At 48.1% G+C, this 18,731-nt stretch overlaps 1 protein-coding gene across 1 annotated transcript in view; it reads right to left on the bottom strand.

Annotated features, from left to right (window-relative positions):
- Positions 1–15,939: 15,939 nt before the first annotated feature.
- The window catches only part of LOC133339159 (non-structural maintenance of chromosomes element 4 homolog A-like), a 28,356-nt gene continuing 25,564 nt past the window's right edge, over positions 15,940–18,731 (bottom strand). The window contains exons 10-11 of the mRNA XM_061547334.1: positions 17,595–17,689; positions 15,940–16,428 (exon numbers count right to left, since the gene is read on the bottom strand). Of these exons, the coding sequence (XP_061403318.1) occupies positions 16,360–16,428; positions 17,595–17,689 (164 nt within the window). The 3' untranslated portion in view covers positions 15,940–16,359. The remainder of the gene's footprint in view (positions 16,429–17,594; positions 17,690–18,731) is intronic.

Consider the following 18,731-nt stretch of genomic DNA (forward strand, 5'->3'; position numbering starts at 1 on the left):
GTACTCAAGTTGCGGTCTGCAATGAGTGTTTTGCTTGCCTTGCTTGTTCAATTCTGCTCTTGATTTCGACTTCATGGTTCAACTGATCGTCAATGATTACACCAAGGTATTTAAATCGGTGTACTTGTTCCAATTTTTCGCTGCCAAGCTTGATTGTTATTTCGCTTGTAGTTCGGCTGACCTTCATAACCTTTGTTTTCTTTTTATTAATTCGTAAGCCCCATATCTGACTCTCTGTGGCAACCTCGTCCAAGATTTGTTGTAGGTCTTGTTCCGAATCGGCCAGCAGTGCAGTGTCGTCGGCATACCTGATGTTGATGTATTGTCCATTGACTTTAATACCAATGTTTTTATCTGCTAGTGTTCGATCAAAAATCTGCTCCGAGTAGATGTTGAAAAGACTGGGTGAAAGTGGGCAGCCTTGTCGTACACCTTTTTGTATTGGTGTTGGGTCTGTCAATTCGTTGTCATATCGGAGTTGGGCTGTTTGCTTCCAATAAAGAGCAATGATGAAGTTGATGTCGTTTTTATCTAGTCCCAGTTGTTTTAATAGAGCTGCTAGTCGGTCGTGGTCGACTGAGTCAAAGGCTTTCTCGTAATCTATGAAGCAGATGCACACTTCTTTCTGATGTTCGTAGCATCGCTGTAGTAGTATCTGTAGACAGAAGATTGCTTCTCTTGTGCCTAGTCCTTTGCAGAAGCCAAACTGTGTGTTCTTCAATGCATTTTCGCATGTGGAGCGTATGCGCTGTTGGATCACCTTCAGGAAGACTTTGAGCACGTGGCTCATCAAGCTTATCAGTCTGTAGTCCTCGCATTTCCGGCTTGTTGCTTTCTTTGGTATGGCCACAAAGATGGATTGTAGCCAGTCGGATGGAATTTTATTGCCATTGTATATTTGATTGTACCAATTAGTCAGTTGTCATATGTTGTTACTGTCTAATAGTTTGAGCAATTCTACATGGATTGTGTCGGGCCCGCACGCTTTGCCTGACTTAGCTGTTTTGATTGCATGTTCTACTTCTGATGTTAAAATGTGTAGAGCGTCTTTCGACATCTGTTGGTCTTTTTCTGCAGGTATTCTCGTGGTGCCATAGAGCTTGTGTATATAGTTTGTCCAGGTGTCCATTTTTTCTTGTTTATTTAGGATTGGTTGGTTGTTGTCCGCATACAAGGTAGCTGTTGGGGCTGGTCTGTAGATGTTACCAGCTTCTTTGAGCTTCTTGTGCAGAGTAAAATTGTCATGTTTTTTAATTAGTTCTTCAATCTCGGCGCATTGTTCTTCCATCCACTTTTCTTTTGCCTGTCGGATTGCTTCTCTGATCTTCTGTTGCATTTGTTTGTACTTCTCCAAGTTGTTGTTTTTGTACATTCTTCGTTGGCTCATTAGATCGAGAATACAATGTGTCATCCATCGTTGTTTCTTTTTCGGTGGCTGATGTCCCAGCATGACTTCTGTTGTTTCTGTGATGCATTGTTTGAACGAGCGCCAGTACTCCTGAACATCTGCTGTTTCTGTTGTTATTGAGCGGATGCTATCGTTGAGACGTTGCTGTACTTGTCTTTTATCGGCGCTGTTCTTCAGTTTCTCCAGGTCTGCTTGTCTCGTCTTTGTACATTGTATTGATCGCAATTTGAGTCTTATTGTAGCTGTTACTGGGTTATGATCTGACGATATATCGGCTCCAGGGTAGGTTTTTGCTGTAATCACACTGGACTTAAACCTGATGTTAATTAGCATATAATCGATTTGGTTCCTGACGATGTTGTTGTCGGAGTCTTGCGGCGAGGTCCACGTGTACAGTCGTCGAGGTGGTAATTGGAACCACGTGTTAGCAATACTGAAACGTTCTTCTTGGCAGAATTGAACCAGTCTGTCGCCTCGTTCATTCCTTGTTCCTAGTCCGTGTTCTCCGACAATGTTCTGCATTCGACCGTGGCCAACCTTGGCTTTGAAATCGCCGAGGATTATAGTTATGTCTTGCTTCTTCAGCGGCTTCAGCGTGTTGGTTAGTTGCTCATAGAACGATTCGATTTCATTATCTTGTTTATCTGCTGTTGGAGCATAAACCTGTAGAATGTTCACGTTGACTTTGTTGCCTGCTAATTGTAGTGCTATTCGTTCTGATACTGGGGTAAAGTTGTTGACTTTATTCGCAAATTTCTTGTGTACTATAAAGGCGACACCGTATGTTTGTTTGGTGTTTTCTTCTCCTCCGGAGCAGAAGATGTGGTGTTCGCTCGATATAAACTTTTTTGTTCCAGGCCATTTAGTTTCGCTTAGACCGATTATGTTGATTTTAAGTCGATCCATTTCTTGTATGACATTGGCTAGTTTTCCTGCTTGAAGTAAACTTCTAACGTTCCAAGTTGCTACTTTGAAAGGGTTCTTTGACACAAGCTCGGAGATTCTTAGCACCCCTGCCCTATTTAAAGGACGCCGATACTCAAGGCCGATACTCAGGGCCTTTGTTGATTTTGCTTGTCATCATTGAAGTTTTCAAGGGAGAAATAATCCAAGTAGTTTCCCGTTGCTTTCTTGGATCACCATTTATTTGAAAAGGTCATGTGGGGACCTTTTGAAACGGGTTTTGTCTGACGTCTCCACTGAAGTCTTCCCGCCTTGGGTGACCCTTCTGAGAGCACTAGGCTCTCGACGGTATAGCGATCAGCTTCTCAGACGTACACAAACTCTCTCGCCGCGTTAAGGCACCGTTTCTCGAGAGAGATAAATAGCTTTAACAGCTTCTAATTGTGCACTCCAGCATGTTTCAGGCCGTCGTAGTTTCCGCCACCAAAAAACAGGCCAGTGACTAAGGCTGAAAGACTGCGCCTGTCTGTTGTTTGGGACGTTCTTCCATGTAAGTTTTTAATAGGCGCGCGTACCAAAATGTAATTACATGACATGTAGGCTGTGTGTGGCGGGATATATAAACTTTTAGGTTGGGGTGTAGATTTGTGCAGTAGTTTCAGGCTGCCGCGCCCGCCGCAATAAGTTATAATGTAACGTTGTAAGCCTCATTTTGGCGCCCCTTTACCTTGGCGCCCGGGGACATATGTACCCCCCTGCCCCCCCTAGCTACGCCTCTGCGAACACGGTCCGAGACATGTCGTTTCTCCCCAATTTTCGCCTGACGGACGCTTATGTTGCGTTCGAAACGTTGTAATCTATTATTTTTCTACCATACATGACTTTACCGAAAGACCCAAAGAGTATGGATTCCTGCATTGACGAAAGCTTCAAAGCAAGATTTTGTAGTTTGTGCTATCGAGTCGATATATACTGCTATAGAGTCAGCATGTACTACTGTAGTGATAGCAGGCACTACCACAGTCAGTTATGCGCTGCTGTAGTTAAAGCAGGTCCCACCACAGTCATTATGCACTGCTGTAGTCATAGCAGGTACTACTAAAGTCCGTATGCAATGCTGTAGTCATAGCAGGTACCACCACAGCCAATATGCACTGCTGTAGTGAAAGCAGGAACCACCACAGTCAGGATGCAATGCTGTAGTGATAGTAGGTACCACCACAGTCAGTATGCACTGCTATAGTGAAAGCAGGTACCACCATAGTCGGTATGCACTGCTGTAGTGATAGCAGGTACCACCACAGTCGGTATGCACTGCCATAGTGATAGCAGGTACCGCCACAGTAGGTATACACTGCTATAGTGAAAGCAGGTACCACCACAGTCGGTATGCAATGCTGTAGTCATAGCAGGTACCACCACAGTCAGTATGCACTGCTGTAGTTATAACAGGCACTACCACAGTTGGTATGCACAGCTGAAGTGAAAGCCGGTACCACCAAACGGTATGCACTGCTGTAGTGATAGCAGGAACCACCACAGTCGGTATGCACTGCTGTAGTGATAGCAGGTACCACCACAGTCGATATGCACTGCTGTAATGAAAGCAGGCACCACCACAGTCGGTATGCACTGCTGAAGTGATAGCAGGTTCCACCACAGTCAGTATGCACTGCTGTAGTGAAAGCAGGTACTACTAAAGTCCGTATGCATTGCTGTAGTCATAGCAGGTACCACCAATGTTGCTATGCACTGCTGTAGTGAAAACAGGAACCACCAATGTTGCTATGCACTGCTGTAGTGAAAGCAGGTACCACCATAGTCGGTATGCACTGCTGTAGTGATAGCAGGTACCACCACAGTCGGTATGCACTGCCATAGTGATAGCAGGTACCACCACAGTAGGTATACACTGCTATAGTGAAAGCAGGTACCACCACAGTCGGTATGCAATGCTGTAGTCATAGCAGGTACCACCACAGTCAGTATGCACTGCTGTTGTCATAACAGGCACTACCACAGTTGGTATGCACAGTTGTAGTGAAAGCCGGTACCACCACAATCGGTATGCACTGCTGTAGTGATAGCAGGAACCACCACAGTCGGTATGCACTGCTGTAGTGATAGCAGGTACCACCACAGTCGATATGCACTGCTGTAGTGAAAGCAGGCACCACCACAGTCGGTATGCACTGCTGAAGTGATAGCAGGTTCCACCACAGTCAGTATGCACTGCTGTAGTGAAAGCAGGTACTACTAAAGTCGGTATGCAATGCTGTAGTCATAGCAGGTACCACCACAGTCAGTATGCACTGCTGTTGTCATAACAGGCACTACCACAGTTGGTATGCACAGTTGTAGTGAAAGCCGGTACCACCACAATCGGTATGCACTGCTGTAGTGATAGCAGGAACCACCACAGTCGGTATGCACTGCTGTAGTGATAGCAGGTACCACCACAGTCGATATGCACTGCTGTAGTGAAAGCAGGCACCACCACAGTCGGTATGCACTGCTGAAGTGATAGCAGGTTCCACCACAGTCAGTATGCACTGCTGTAGTGAAAGCAGGTACCACCACAGTCAGTATGCACTGCTATAGTGAAAGCAGGTACCACCACAGTCAGTATGCACTGCCATAGTGATATCAGGTACCACCACAGTAGGTATACACTGCTATAGTGAAAGCAGGTACCACCACAGTCGGTATGCAATGCTGTAGTCATAGCAGGTACCACCACAGTCAGTATGCACTGCTGTAGTCATAACAGGCACTACCACAGTTGGTATGCACAGCTGTAGTGAAAGCCGGTACCACCAGTCGGTATGCACTGCTGTAGTGATAGCAGGAACCACCACAGTCGGTATGCACTGCTGTAGTGATAGCAGGTACCACCACAGTCGATATGCACTGCTGTAATGAAAACAGGCACCACCACAGTCGGTATGCACTGCTGAAGTGATAGCAGGTTCCACCACAGTCAGTATGCACTGCTGTAGTGAAAGCAGGTACTACTAAAGTCCGTATGCAATGCTGTAGTCATAGCAGGTACCACCAATGTTGCTATGCACTGCTGTAGTGAAAACAGTAACCACCAATGTTGCTATGCACTGCTGTAGTGAAAGCAGGTACCACCATAGTCGGTATGCACTGCTGTAGTGATAGCAGGTACCACCACAGTCGGTATGCACTGCCATAGTGATAGCAGGTACCACCACAGTAGGTATACACTGCTATAGTGAAAGCAGGTACCACCACAGTCCGTATGCAATGCTGTAGTCATAGCAGGTACCACCACAGTCAGTATGCACTGCTGTTGTCATAACAGGCACTACCACAGTCAGTATGCACTGCTGTTGTCATAACAGGCACTACCACAGTTGGTATGCACAGCTGTAGTGAAAGCAGGTACCACCACAGTCAGTGTGCACTGCTGTCGTGAAAGCAGGTACCACCACAGTCAGTGTGCACTGCTGTAGTGAAAGCCGGTACCACCACAGTCGGTATGCACTGCTGTAGTGATAGCAGGTACCACCACAGTCGATTTGCACTGCTTTAGTGAAAGCAGGCACCACCACAGTCGGTATGCACTGCTGAAGTGATAGCAGGTTCCACCACAGTCAGTATGCACTGCTGTAGTGAAAGCAGGTACTACTAAAGTCCGTATGCAATGCTGTAGTCATAGTAGGTACCACCACAGTCAATATGCACTGCTGTAGTGAAAGCAGGTACCACCAATGTTGCTATGCACTGCTGTAGTGAAAGCAGGAACCACCAGTCAGGATGCAATGCTGTAGTGATAGTAGGTACCACCACAGTCAGTATGCACTGCTATAGTGAAAGCAGGTACCACCATAGTTGGTATGCACTGCTGTAGTGATAGCAGATACCACCACAGTAGGTATACACTGCTATAGTGAAAGCAGGTACCACCACAGTCAGTATGCACTGCTGTAGTCATAACAGGCACTACCACAGTTGGTATGCACAACTGTAGTGAAAGCCGGTACCACCAGTCGGTATGCACTGCATTAGTGACAGCAGGAACCACCACAGTCGGTATGCACTGCTGTAGTGAAAGCAGGCACCACCACAGTCTATGCACTGCTGTAGTGATAGCAGGAACCACCAGTCGATATGCACTGCCATAGTGATATCAGGTACCACCACAGTAGGTATACACTGCTATAGTGAAAGCAGGTACCACCACAGTCGGTATGCAATGCTGTAGTCATAGCAGGTACCACCACAGTCAGTATGCACTGCTGTAGTCATAACAGGCACTACCACAGTTGGTATGCACAGCTGTAGTGAAAGCCGGTACCACCAGTCGGTATGCACTGCTGTAGTGATAGCAGGAACCACCACAGTCGGTATGCACTGCTGTAGTGATAGCAGGTACCACCACAGTCGATATGCACTGCTGTAATGAAAACAGGCACCACCACAGTCGGTATGCACTGCTGAAGTGATAGCAGGTTCCACCACAGTCAGTATGCACTGCTGTAGTGAAAGCAGGTACTACTAAAGTCCGTATGCAATGCTGTAGTCATAGCAGGTACCACCAATGTTGCTATGCACTGCTGTAGTGAAAACAGTAACCACCAATGTTGCTATGCACTGCTGTAGTGAAAGCAGGTACCACCATAGTCGGTATGCACTGCTGTAGTGATAGCAGGTACCACCACAGTCGGTATGCACTGCCATAGTGATAGCAGGTACCACCACAGTAGGTATACACTGCTATAGTGAAAGCAGGTACTACCACAGTCGGTATGCAATGCTGTAGTCATAGCAGGTACCACCACAGTCAGTATGCACTGCTGTTGTCATAACAGGCACTACCACAGTTGGTATGCACAGCTGTAGTGAAAGCAGGTACCACCACAGTCAGTGTGCACTGCTGTCGTGAAAGCAGGTACCACCACAGTCAGTGTGCACTGCTGTAGTGAAAGCCGGTACCACCACAGTCGGTATGCACTGCTGTAGTGATAGCAGGTACCACCACAGTCGATTTGCACTGCTTTAGTGAAAGCAGGCACCACCACAGTTGGTATGCACTGCTGAAGTGATAGCAGGTTCCACCACAGTCAGTATGCACTGCTGTAGTGAAAGCAGGTACTACTAAAGTCCGTATGCAATGCTGTAGTCATAGTAGGTACCACCACAGTCAGTATGCACTGCTATAGTGAAAGCAGGTACCACCATAGTTGGTATGCACTGCTGTAGTGATAGCAGATACCACCACAGTAGGTATACACTGCTATAGTGAAAGCAGGTACCACCACAGTCAGTATGCACTGCTGTAGTCATAACAGGCACTACCACAGTTGGTATGCACAACTGTAGTGAAAGCCGGTACCACCAGTCGGTATGCACTGCATTAGTGACAGCAGGAACCACCACAGTCGGTATGCACTGCTGTAGTGAAAGCAGGCACCACCACAGTCTATGCACTGCTGTAGTGATAGCAGGAACCACCAGTCAGTATGCACTGCTGTAGTGATAGCTGGTTTCACTATAGTCGGTATGCACAGCCGCAGTGATAGCAGGTGCCACAGTCGGTATGCACTGCTGTAGTGATAGCTGGAACCACGACAGTCGGTATGCACTGCTGTAGTTAAAGCAGGTACCACCAAGTCGGTATGCACTGATGTAGTGATAGCAGGAACCACCAAAGTCGCTATGCACTGCTGTAGTGATAGCTGGAACCACCTCAGTCGGGATGCAATGCTGTAGTTAAAGCAGTTACCACCACAGTGGTATGCACTGCATTGTTAGCAAGTCCGGCGTTTCCACTGACCCCGAGAAAACGGCGTGTGTTTGGACGTGGCCTACCCCCACATCGGTGGGGGAGGTGCGGGGTGTTGGATTTATGACCCTTTTTCCAAAATTCATATTAAGAATAATTCTGCCATTTTTTTTTCATATACTCACTCGCGGGGTCGCTGGGAGCACAAACGGACCCCCCCCTCCTCGCGAGCAGCCGCCTTGACACGCTCGCAATAGAAAGCCGGAGATGAACCATGAAAGATAATGAAAGGACACACCCCCCCCCGTACAAAGGAGAGCAAGAGGAAGTGGCTCTCACAAAGAGTTTTATTGCAGGTTAGGCATCTGTGTTCCACGGATGAAAAGATGGCTTGGGGAAGGAGATTTAACAGATGTCTCAATAAAACACACGCACACACGAACACACATACCACTCCCCCTCTCCACAGCAAGCGACATCAAAGCAAAGTTGGGCTTTTGTGAACAGAGAGAGAGAGAGAGGGGAGGGATTATACAGTTCTAAGTACGAACACGATTCACAAATCGTCAGTCTTGCTACAGTCTTGCTCAGGCTTGCGGTGTTGTCGCGAGGGAGCAAGCACCGACCCCAAACATGGGTGTCATGTCTCACAGAGAGAAGTGACGATGTGTGTTTGGAGAGCTGGGTTCGGCATGAGCCGACAAGAGTATCGCTGAAAGTTTTATGCTACATTTCCCCTGATATGTTGATACATTCACAAAGTCAAGGATTGCGACAAGTGGTAGTGTACTAAGCTTTCACAGTTGTTTAAGAGGTAGCGAATACAATTCACAACTTTTGAAAGTGAGCGCACAGCAAAAGCACCGTGAAATCATCACCACGGACATCATCATCACCACCGATGCAGGAGATCATCACCACCGACGCAGAAGAAGACTCCGCAACTCATCAAGTATGGAGAGGCTCGCTGGGTAGCGATATGCTAAACCAAGCAAGAATTATGTGCCAGCAGAAGAAGTATCGCGACACCGAGCCGCTGCAGTGCGAGTGAGACTGGCGAAGATTCCAGTTAACACTCGTGAAATAGCGAAAGCGCCCAACGTCGACTAGGCAACGAACGAAAGCATCATTCATCGCCAGAGAACCCGGAGCCAGAGAGTGCGCACAGCCGCGTCGCCCAGTGCTCAGAGCACAAAGGTGCCAGCCACCAGCGCACGAGCAAACGAGCACCGGACGCCACCGGGCACCACCGAGCGCCACGAGCGACCGAGCCTCTTCAAGGACAACATCGTGCCGTAGCCGCTCATCTAGCTGCGGAGAGAGAAAGCCGGCGGCTCACTGCAGCCACGCCAGAGCGAGAGGGAACTTTTCCGAAGCCGTTCGTATGATACACCATCCCCCACACTCACAAACCCACGACGCGCCCGGCGTCTGCTCCCACAAGAATTTATCAAGGGGACAATCAAACGTCCCCACACAATGGAATCAACCCGAGCCAATCATAAGAAGACTAATTATAAAAGTGCATGAACCATCAGCTGGCCGTGAAGGCATCGCGGCTAATCGAGTGATAAGAATACGTCGTCCTTGAACTGGCTGACCTATTGAAGGGTTGTGTACAGTGCGCGCGGCGGAACCAGCCGGCCAGGCCGTTGTCCGCCCTTGCAGTCGATTCACATCTCACGCATCAATTAACTGGTCGCACTGGACATTCTGGGTCCCTTTCCTGTTACCCCCCGGGGTAATAAATATTTACTGGTGGGGGTGGAATATTTTTCGCGCTGGCCTATGGCCTGGTCGCTCCCAAACCAGTCGGCGGCTGCTATCACTGACGCCTTCATGGATGGTTACGTTATGGATAAGGGTGCTCTTGAGCATTTATTGACTGACCAGGGTAAGAACTTCTCCAAATTACTGCGGGACGTGTGTGAACTATTGGTCATGAAGAAAATTCGCACGTCCCCATACCATCGCCAAACGGATGGTATGGTTGAGCGCCTGCACAAAATGCTCACCTCAATGCTGAGTGACCAGGTCAGCGAGTCCCAGCTTGATTGTTGACGTTCAGCTGCGCATAGCGCCTCCGCTCACTAAATCCAAGATTTCGAAGGCGGCACGCTTCAACATTCAGAGGCTGTCTGAAGCACGCGAAGCTTCTAGGGTGCATTCTAATTCGCGCCAATTGGCTAATGAGCGCCTGTGGAATCGGCGTGTTTCACGCCATGAGTGGGTTCTGGGTGACAGGACATGGCTCCATTACCCTCAAGACCCCGTGGGTACTTCGCCAAAATGATTCAAACCTTGGAGAGGGCCGGTCGAGATCGTTTGCATTGTCCGTTCGCAATGTGTACAAATTCGGTGGGGCCGCCGGTGCTGGTTTGTCCACCCATCACGCCTCAAGCTCTTCGTCGCTCTGCACGATTCCATCTCACCTCCAAAATGCCGGCGAGTTGAGGAGTGTGCCTGCCGAGGCGGATCCTCAGCAGAGGCCTGTCGATTCATCCTCAGATGCCGCGCGATTGACGCCCGTCCAGGTGCCACCGTCTGCTGCTCCTCCGGCTCCGGGAGCTCCTCCGCCCAGCCGGTGGCTCCCGGGGCAGACTTGACCACTCCAGAACACCCGGGTTCTCCCCCGGGGGACCGACCACGAGGACTCGGTCCAAAACTCCGGTTCACATGACCCCGTCACATGCGCCACCCCCACACCATTTATTGAGGTCTCGATTTGAAGCTTTCGTGACTGCAAGGATTCATACTCTTAGGTTCTTTCGGTAAAGTCACGTAGGTAAAATAACAATAAAATAATAATAAATGAAAATAAATAAATTTTATCACGTTTCGGAAGCAACACATCAGGTGTCACCCTGTGTTTCTCCGTCATCAGGTGTAACTGCTCCAATAAAATTACTGTAGCGTGTGAAGAAAGCTATTCAAGACACGTGTTTTTTATATAGGGTGCTGGGCAGGACGGAGCCAATGAGTCAGGGGGGGAGAGATAACCATCTCAGTGCTTGTACACTGCAAGTACGGTGCTTGTGTAGTGACATAAGACGTCACTACTGTGTCGGCCCGTACGAGGGCTGGGGGCCCCAAGGGGGTGCCTGGGGGGTCACGTGGTGGAGGGACCCAGACCTTCCCGTGAGGTGGGGGAAGGGAGGCGTGGCCTGGGAAGGGAGGCGTGGCCTGGGCTGAGCCAGCCACGCCGGAGCGGATATAAGCGGGGTGTGAACGCAGAGCGGGGCTGTTGAAATCCGAAGTGAAGACGACATCATCGGTCATCAAGTCCCGGGTCGTCGTCCTGGATCAATATGGATATACTCTCATAATCATATCCATATTGATTCTTATAATTTTACAGTCATATCCAGCCTTATACACCACCATTACTAAGGAAAAAAGTCTTATTTACAAGTGTTTCATTCCCATTCGCCATTCAGTGTCCAGGCACCATACATGCAGTGTACAAACACCGTACATGCAGTGTACAAGCACCGTACTTGCAGTGTACAAGCACCGTACTTGCAGTGTACAAGCACCATACTTGCAGTGTACAAGCACCGTACTTGCAGTGTACAAGCACCGTACATGCAGTGTACAAGCACCGTACATGCAGTGTACAAGCACCGAGATGGTTCTCTCCCCCCCCCCCCCCCCGACTCATTGGCTCCTCCCTGCCCAGCACCCTATATAAAAACACGTGTCTTGAATAGCTTTCTTCACACGATACAGTAATTTTCCTTTTTTACCTACGTGACTTTACCGAAATAACCTAAGAGTATTGAGGTCTGACTCATCAGGCCATTATTGTTGCCTCTATTGAATTTTCACAGGGTGATACACGGTGTGGGTGGTGGGATTGTTGGGGTGCGGGGTCATGAGTTTGGCGTGCTTTCTTGTCCTATCCCGTGTTGTTGCTCCATGTTCCTGCCCTTTTCCGGTCGTGATGTATATAGTGTACATTTGTATAGGTGGGCTGGGGTATTTATCGTCGGGACCGTTTTTGTTCTTGTTCTTGTTGAGGCACGCGTTGTCGTTATGTTGCTATTACGGGTCAGCTTATGTTCACGAGTATCAGCTGGGATGGCTGAGTGCTGGGGGGGGGTGATGTAGTGGCATCGGGGATGTCACTGCATGTTGTGTGAAGCCGGCCTGAGTGAGGCATGACACAAGCCGCTCACACCATCTACAGCACTGCAGTGGGAATGCAGTACCGACCCTAGCGGGGGCCGGCTGAGATTGCCGATCAAGGATGGATGGCACTGCACTCTACGTGTCAGCCTCTGGAGATTAGGGGGTGATAGTGCCAGGGATGGTGCAGGGGTACACAGGGGGCCATGGCATTCCATGTGAACCCGGAGGCCTGGTGACCAGAGGTACCCGGTCCGGGGGCCCCAAAGAGAGGGCTGGGGGACCACAGGACCAGGACCCTCTCGAAGGCTCGAGAAGGGAGGTGTCACTAGGGGCGGAGTAAGCCCCGCCACGGGCAATATAAGCCGGAGCCCTGAACGGGTCCGGCTGGCTGGAGAAGACCTGCCCGACTACAAGACTCGGACCCGAGCCTGTACGAGATAGCCACTCCGTGTGAGCGAGGGTTAGCTAGCCCAGAGGAAATACCTCCCTAGGGTAGCTGGTGATGGGGCAGATATACCCCTTCGTGTTCAGGGCTTTATTGTTAAACCAACGTGTTGCCTCTAAAAAGTATCTGCCTCCCTGGCGTGAACCACATGTAATAGATGGTTTTGAAACACATGATAATACAAACAAATCTCTTCATTATTAAAACTCACCAGAGCACTAGTCAGTCCAAATCATACTTGATACTCTTACATAAAACAAAAAAGGAAGTAGACAGCTTAATTCAGAATTTAGGTGAATTAACCAGTGCACAAAGTTTAAGGCAAACAATGCAACAAAGGATTTCAGTCTGTAGCAGGCGGTCTCTCGTGCTAGCGTCGACAGTGACACGGCAGGGGTGTAAGGAATTTTCTTTTATGGTGAATGTGAAGTCATCACAGTCTCTCAAGCAGCAGCTTGATGACACACCAGCCAGGCGATTGATGCAGCAGCTGGTGACTTGCCAGGTGTGTTTGGGCCTCGACGACATGGAGAATGATGTTCTCTTTCCTTCAGTCCTCCACTCGGGGGAAGGACACTGCCAAACAAAACATTAAGGGGGTATGGGAAGGCGAGGTGTGGGAAGTTGCAAGTACCAGGCTGTTGTGCGGTCACCTCCCCATTGACAGGTGGTCAGGAATGGTGATGGTGGCTTACACCATTATCAAAGATGACTATACTATCAATGGAGGGGCGCAGACAAAACCGAGTCACCTTCTATAACCTCTTGTCCCAGGTGCTAGCTAAATTGGCCCTTTGGGATAGTCGTTCTATTAGGTGACTATGGTCATGACACGCACCTGGGCTGGAATGAGTAGAAGGCATGGACAGCTCAATAGTAATGGTAGGAGGCTGCTAGACTTATGTGCAGCCCATGGGCTTGTAATCACCAACATGCTGTTCGAACATTGGTACATCCACACAACACCAGAGCCAAGCAACATTTGCTGGACTATATAGTGATGGAACAGTGAATGTAGGCCCATGTCCTTGACATGGGCCTACCCATATCTACTGACTTCCTAATATCTACTGATTGCAGTAGTAGCTCCTGACTCTACAGTAGTATCTACCGGCTCTATAGCAGTATCTACTGACTACAGTATCTCCTGACCTACAGTAGCATCTACTGACTCTACAGTAGTATCTACTAACTCTATAGTAGTATATACAGATTGTACAGTAGTATCTAGCGCAGACATGGGCTAAGAGACAAGAACTGGCTTAGTGACTTTGCGTTTGCTGTGGACATATTTTCACACATGAATGAGCTGAATGTGAAACTGCAGGGGAAAGATCAGTTTGTTCACAACATGTACAAACATGTGAAAGCCTTCAAATCCAAGCTCACTTTGTTCTCCGGACAAATTGCGAACAAATCTTTCGCTCATTTCCCCACACTTGCCATGCAGGAAGAGGCACCGCGAAACGCTAAAACATACAGCAAATCACTTGAGGACCTGCACGGAGAATTCTGCCATAGGTTCTCTGATTTCGAAAACATTGAACAGTCACTTCAGCTGGTGTCCTGTCCCCTGTCACAAGACCCTGAAACAGCACCACAGGAGATGCAGTTGGAACTGATAGATCTTCAGTCTGACTCCGTCCTAAAGGAGAAGTTCAACTCTGTTAAACTGAATTACTTTTATGCTTCACTTAACAGAGCCACGTTTCCAAACCTCCGGAGGACTGCACAGAAGATACTGACTTTGTTTGGCTCGACTTATGTGTGTGAGCAGACATTCAGCGTCATGAACGCCAACAAAGCCCATCACAGATCAAAGTTAATGGATCAGCACCTCAGATCTATCCTGAGAATTGACACAACCAAAATAACTCCAGACTTGGATGCACTGGCAAAAATGGGAGATCAACAACACTGTTCCCACTGAAACTGATTGTGTTGCTGCAGCGAGGTTGGAGCCAAATCTCCATCACACAGCCTGCATGGCTGCTCTAACCTGTTAATGTAAATAATAAAGAAGTTCAAGTGAGGTAATTGGTTTGGGCGCAGGCCTCAGATGTTTTCATGATGTTTGATCAGTCACGTTACATGTTTTTGTATTGTTCATGTTCGTGCAATTTGTTAAATTGCCTTGCAAATAAATGCTTTGCTACCTGTTAAAGGGCAAATCCTTTCATGTAATGATTTTTACATGTCATTATATTAGTTCACATAAACACTCCATCCATCTGTTCCTGGCCCGGCCCCTCTGTCAAGTTTTAGAACCCATTGTGGCCCACAAGTGAAAAAGTTTGCCCACCCCTGGTATAGAATCAGTAGATAGTGCTAGTCAGCAGATACTGCGATAGTCAGCAGATACTACTATAGAGTTAGTAGTTACTACTATAGTCAGTAGATACTACTATAGTCATTAGATGCTACTGTAGAGTCGGTAGATACTACTTTAGAGTACATAGATACTACTGTAGAGTCAGGAGATAATGTAGTCAGTAGTTACTACTGTAGAGTCACTAGATACTGGAGTCGGTAGATCCTACTGTACAATCCGTATATACTATAGTTAACAGACACTACTGTAGAGTCAGTAGATACTACTGTACAATCTATAGATACTATCGTCAGTAGATACTACTGTAGGTCAGGAGATACTGTCGTCGGTAGATACCACTATAGAGTTGGTAGATACTACTGTATAGTCAGGAGCTACTAATGCAGTCAGGAGATATTACGAGTCAGTAGATACTGCTATAGAGTTAGTAATTACTAGTCAGTAGATACTACTGTAGTGACCAGTAGCGTCACTACTATGTAAACACACGCACACGCGTGACGTCACCATGCGGGGGGGCGTCACTACCACGCGGGTCTACACACACACATGACGTCATCCCGGCTGGAGGCAGGGATGACGTCAGGGCTGGTTCTGGACTCGGGAGGTCATGGGGGTGGTGTGAGGCCGTGGCACTCTCTGTGACCCCGGCTGGACACGTGACCGGATCCCGGTGGGGGTCGGGGGCACCTTGGGGGGCACGTGGACAGCAGGAAGGCTTCGAGAGGGTTCTCGAAGGGAGGCGTGACCGGAGCGGGGCCCGGGCACACCGAGGCCCATATAAGCAGCCTCCTCACGAGGTTCGGGGCTGCCTGTGCCAAGAATGAAGATGCATCGTGAAGATGCCAAGAAGAGAGAAGCCTCCAGTCAGCGGACCCACCAGTAGCCCACCTGGCTGGGTCACGCGAAGTGTATCCGAGAATCAGTGCTACCACGCAGGCTGAGGGAAAAAGAGTGACATCTCTGGCTATTCCTCCTACCAAAAGCACAATTTATTTTATAACACACATTATGAATAACACATAACATAACAAACACAAAGGTCTCGCACATAGCCCACACAGACTGTTGGGGCAAATGTTGTTGCTAACACCCATTTTAGGCAAATACGGCTCACGAAGGGGTGTGTGGCCAACACCACTCTTGGCCAACTTTGTCTCCCGAGGAATATTATTTACTCAATTAAGGCTCAATCGACTTAGAGGAGGCACAGGACTGGTTCAGATATTCAAGAGTAGACATATTCTAGATATGCAACCAAGACAACACGAACAAACCAACAAACACGCACAAGCAAAATAACAACACAACTACCGCAAGGACCCCCTTGACAGCTATGCTGACCCCCGTGCCAGGCCACATGCAAGTCTGTGTGCCGCACCGCAGGGTTAGTGGCTGGCGTCGTCGGGCAATGGTGAGATCATGGATGACTTGATCTGAAACAGATCGATTAGTTCCTGCATGCACACATACACACACACGCGCGTACACAATCAGTAACAACAACCGCCATTCGCCATTAAGTGGCGGTGACATCACCACGGCACTTGTGCCAGGCTATGTACACATTAAGGCCACATGAAGAATCGAACACCCGCTGGCAGGTCACGGGACAGACCCAGGTGCCATGGGTCGACTGACTGAGATGACTGGCCGATGCACCACTGTTGCCCCCTACTCCGCCAATTTTCTGTTTTGGCCACCAGGAGTTCCGCTCGTTGTGAGCGTTGCTCCTCTGCCCTCCGTTATTGCTGGAGGGCAACTGACTCCAATTGCCCAGTAGCGTTCTTCACGAGCCTCCTCCACAGAGACCGATCTTGACCCCGCTGGTACCAGTCATCGGCAAGTCCACTCAACTCTACATCCTCCTGTAACACATCACTCCATCTCTTCTCTATCCCATGCCATGCCTATTTAGCCCCTTCTATCCAGCCAAACAAAAGCTGTTTAGACATACAATGGCTGGGCATGAGGGCTACATGACCCAGCCATTGCAGCCTTGCCTGCCGGAGAAGCTCACCGATGGGACTTTCAAGGATTTGTGATCTCGCACAATCCAACCTGGTTAAACCCAGGATGGATCATAGCCAGGCCAGCCTAAATGTTAACGGCGAATATGTTCCATTAGCGGGGTCCACATTTCGCAAGTCATGCTCTCCGACTGTGGCTGAGAAGACCTGAAACTACGTGTGGAGTGACAGACCAGGTAGCTTCCACACAGCATTACGCACAATCAACTTAACACACAGAGATCCAAAACTCATACACGCACATGGAATACACATGCCACATATATCCTTAGACTGTTGGGCCAAGTGCTGTTAGCGAGCACCTATGAAGGCCGGCATGGCACACGAGAAGGTGGGGGGCCAGCACCACGCCCGGCTGCCTTTGTCTCCTCAGTGGCAAAGATTTTATACACCACATGAGGTACTCATTTGAGGCTGAGTCGACATAGGGGAGGCCCAGGATCGGTTGAGATAATCGTCACTGCTGTTGGGCGTGAGCGGGAATCAAACTCGGGTCGCTGGGTTCGTAGCACAGCGTCCTAATCACTACAGTACCGCTCCATACATGCACGCACTCACGTACATGCCCACACGTGTGTGTGTGCGCGAGTTGCCTTCCAGATTTTTATATTGAAGGTCATGATTTCCTGGTCGGTTTTCTTCCTCTCTTCAATTGTCTTGCTCCCTCCCTTATTTTCCTCAGTTAACTCTAAAAAAACATCAAACACCATCGATACGCTGTTAGCGAGCACCTATTAAGGCCAGCACAGACACACACAAACAAGCACAGACCCACTTATAAAACAAAAGCATCCGTCACGAAGTGACCATAATATAATTACGGCACCTGTGCCAGTCGAGGTGCACTTTAAGGCCATTACGTGAAGTTTTATGCTCGCTGGCAGGTCGCAGGACAAACCCAGGTGTTATGGGTTGACTGAGATCAGAATCAGAATATTTGTTCATACTAGAGGAATCCGATGAGCAATAAAGCTCTTTTTCACAGGTGTCCAGTAGGGGCAGGTCATAACGTTATAACCATACAAAAATACAATAGGAGTGCAAAGTATAGGAAAGGTAATCAAATCACTTCAAAATATATATATAAATAAAACTAAACTATTGTTACCTTACCAGGTAAAGCCCACTGAGCTATTAGCTTATTTTTCTGAAGCGACCTAGTCACAAATTATAGCTTAATAAAGTGGCTTATCATGTGGAAATATACATGAGCATAATTATATTAATAATCTGGAGGACCCGGAGAAAAAATCTACACGACCACGGGGAGAATGCGCAAACTCGAAATATACAGCAGGCGTCAGGGTTGGGATCAAATCCCTGACCTGTATACCATGCGAGGAAGATAACATCACACCACTGTGGTGCCCCTTCACCAAAAAAGTATATAAGTTCATATTGCATTAGTACTTCAATTCCCAAGCTTGGGAAAAGCAGAACAGAAAAAGTCCCAGACACACACAAAGACAACACACAATCCCTCAATAAAATTGTACATTCAAATTGAAATATTGATACATTGTTACAAATACAATTTACAAATAACATTGGCAAATGTGGCTGTATCCAACACTAATCTTCTGCAAAATATTGTTTTAAGATTTACGAAATTAAAATAGGAAACAAAGTTGTTCCAAAACGTTGGTTCTGCAATGGCTTTGTCACCTATTCCAATTTTTCTTCTTGGGATAGTTAAAATGCAATTAGATTGACGTTTTAGGTTTCTTGGA

This window comes from Lethenteron reissneri, chromosome 2, assembly GCF_015708825.2.
Source record: "Lethenteron reissneri isolate LAM-NWPU_2019-01 chromosome 2, ASM1570882v1, whole genome shotgun sequence".
Classification (NCBI taxonomy): Eukaryota; Metazoa; Chordata; class Hyperoartia; order Petromyzontiformes; family Petromyzontidae; genus Lethenteron; species Lethenteron reissneri.